The sequence below is a fragment of the Eptesicus fuscus genome, chromosome 1, assembly GCF_027574615.1.
Source record: "Eptesicus fuscus isolate TK198812 chromosome 1, DD_ASM_mEF_20220401, whole genome shotgun sequence".
Classification (NCBI taxonomy): Eukaryota; Metazoa; Chordata; class Mammalia; order Chiroptera; family Vespertilionidae; genus Eptesicus; species Eptesicus fuscus.
The window spans coordinates 58,957,838-58,960,436 of NC_072473.1; the positions used below are offsets into that span (position 1 = coordinate 58,957,838).

Consider the following 2,599-nt stretch of genomic DNA (forward strand, 5'->3'; position numbering starts at 1 on the left):
TCGAATTTTCAGATTAGCAGCCTAAATATAATATTTTAAAATAATAAATACATGAAATTCCAAAAATAAAAAAAAAAATCTAAAAACCATTTTAATGTCTTCTTTTCTTTTTCTTGACAATGTTAACACAGGGAAGTGGGAAGTTACTTAGCAGGGTTCCGGGTTTTCTCGAGCCCCGCCCTACCACAGCTACAGGCTTTTAGTCCCTGGGTCGGTCTGTCCTGAGAAAGCAAAGCCTGTCCATGGGTCCATGCTCTGCCCGCCCGCCGCGCATCTGCCCTTCTCTTCTGACTCCGCCCCACATCTGTCCGGAACCGCCTTGCGTCTGAGCTGACCCAGTGCGCTTCTGCCAGTCAGTCCCTCCGGACCTGCCGCAAGTCTCAGGCTGCCGAAATCACCGCGCCGTCACTTGGTCCGTACCCAGTGGGCATCTTGGGTATCTGGGCGGTCTCCGGTCCTCCGGGCGTGTCTGTCTGTCTGTCTTTCTGTCTGATCCGCCGCCTGCAGCCTGCCTGCCGGCCCAGAGCACCAAGTGCCCAGTCTGCCCTTTTGCTGACGCTGAGTGTGTGTAGCGGCCTTAGTTAGCTGCAAGCCCGCCTGAGACTGGCCAGGCAGCCCCCGGGCGGAGGAATACATGTTCCCTGCCCTAGTTGATGTAATTTTAAGCCAACAGGACCTCGAGGCCTATATTTATGCAGAAAACAGGTTGTGAGGCCTGGATCTGCAATGCTAGATGTGGGGAGCCAGACAGCTGCTTGATGATTTCTTATAAATTAAGAGGGAAAGGGAATTTTTTTTTCCCTACTGCTGGCTTTTGAAACTGATTTTTAAATCCGAAAGGGTGGAAATTGTATGTCCCTTAGGTAGAACAGACTCCTTACTGGGATGCCTTTTTGTCTGATGCTGCGTTTGTGCTGAGCCCGCTGACCAGGTGTTTCTGAACTTCATTTTCTCAGCCTCAACAACAGTGTTACTGAGTCTGCTTTTAGCTTCCTTCGCCTTGGCTTTTTCTGTTCGTGAACAGCTGCTTGGCACATAGCTTAGAGAAAGCATACTTCTTTTCTCTCCCAAGAGAGCCTCCTCCCTGTGCTGAGAGAGATGGGGAGTGGGGAGCCTAATCCTGCTGGCAAGAAAAAGAAGTACCTCAAGGCTGCCCTGTATGTGGGTGACTTGGACCCAGATGTCACCGAGGACATGCTTTATAAAAAGTTCAGGCCTGCTGGCCCTCTGCGCTTCACCAGAATCTGCCGTGACCCAGAGACCCTCAGCCCTCTGGGCTATGGCTATGTTAACTTCCGCTTTCCTGCAGACGCTGAGTGGGCCCTGAACACCATGAATTTTGATTTGATTAATGGCAAACCATTCCGTCTCATGTGGTCTCAGCCAGATGACCGCTTAAGAAAGTCTGGAGTTGGAAATATATTCATCAAAAACCTGGACAAATCCATAGACAACAGGGCTCTTTTTTATTTGTTTTCTGTTTTTGGGAACATTCTCTCTTGCAAAGTTGTATGCGATGACAATGGCTCTAAGGGTTATGCCTATGTGCACTTTGACAGCCTGGCAGCTGCCAATAGAGCCATCTGGCACATGAATGGCGTGCGGCTCAACAACCGCCAGGTGTATGTTGGCCGATTCAAATTTCCAGAAGAGCGGGCAGCTGAAGTTAGGACCAGGGATAGAGCAACTTTCACCAATGTTTTCGTTAAAAACTTTGGAGATGAAATAGATGACGAAAAACTGAAGGAAATTTTCAGTGAATATGGGCCAACCGAGAGTGTTAAGGTAATAAGAGATGCCAGTGGGAAATCTAAAGGCTTTGGATTTGTAAGATATGAGACACACGAGGCTGCTCAGAAGGCTGTGCTAGACCTGCACGGCAAGTCCATCGATGGGAAAGCCCTATATGTAGGGCGAGCACAGAAGAAAATTGAACGCCTGGCTGAATTAAGGCGAAGATTTGAAAGGCTGAAAGTAAAAGAAAAAAGTCGGCCTCCGGGGGTGCCTATCTATATTAAGAACTTGGATGGGACCATCGATAATGAAAAACTAAAGGAGGAATTTTCTTCCTTTGGATCAATTAGCCGAGCCAAAGTGATGGTGGAAGTGGGGCAAGGCAAAGGGTTTGGTATAGTCTGTTTCTCCTCTTTTGAAGAGGCTACCAAAGCAGTGGGTGAGATGAATGGTCGCATGGTGGGCTCCAAACCGCTGCATGTGACCCTGGGCCAAGCCAGGCGCAGGTGGTGAGAATAAGAATGTTCGATTTGTTTCAGCCTTAAGCTGGTGCCTACTTAGTTTGGGCTACTTTGTGATAAGAGATTATTTTATGCCAATTCACAGTTTTTTTTAAGTATTTTCTTTTTTTTAAAAAAGTAAAACTAGAAAATCTTGTTCATTTTAGTGAAGAACATAATTTCTAATTGTAAAACTGTCATTTTGTACTAGTTTTTGATGTAATATCTTAGGATTATGGAGAATAAAGTTTACTTCTCCACACATTTGTTTTCCTAAGTAAGTCAAGATAAAGTAATTGAGTAAGTATATTTTCTTCCTATTTCAATAATACTACTAAATTTGATTTCTTCTATGAAAATATTCT

At 45.7% G+C, this 2,599-nt stretch overlaps 1 protein-coding gene across 1 annotated transcript; it reads left to right on the forward strand.

Annotated features, from left to right (window-relative positions):
* Window positions 1–1,098: 1,098 nt before the first annotated feature.
* Window positions 1,099–2,247, forward strand: PABPC5 (poly(A) binding protein cytoplasmic 5). Its single transcript, XM_008159482.3, has one exon. The coding sequence runs from the start codon at window positions 1,099–1,101 to the stop codon at window positions 2,245–2,247; it is 1,149 nt and encodes a 382-aa protein (XP_008157704.1).
* The last annotated feature ends 352 nt before the right edge of the window (window positions 2,248–2,599 follow it).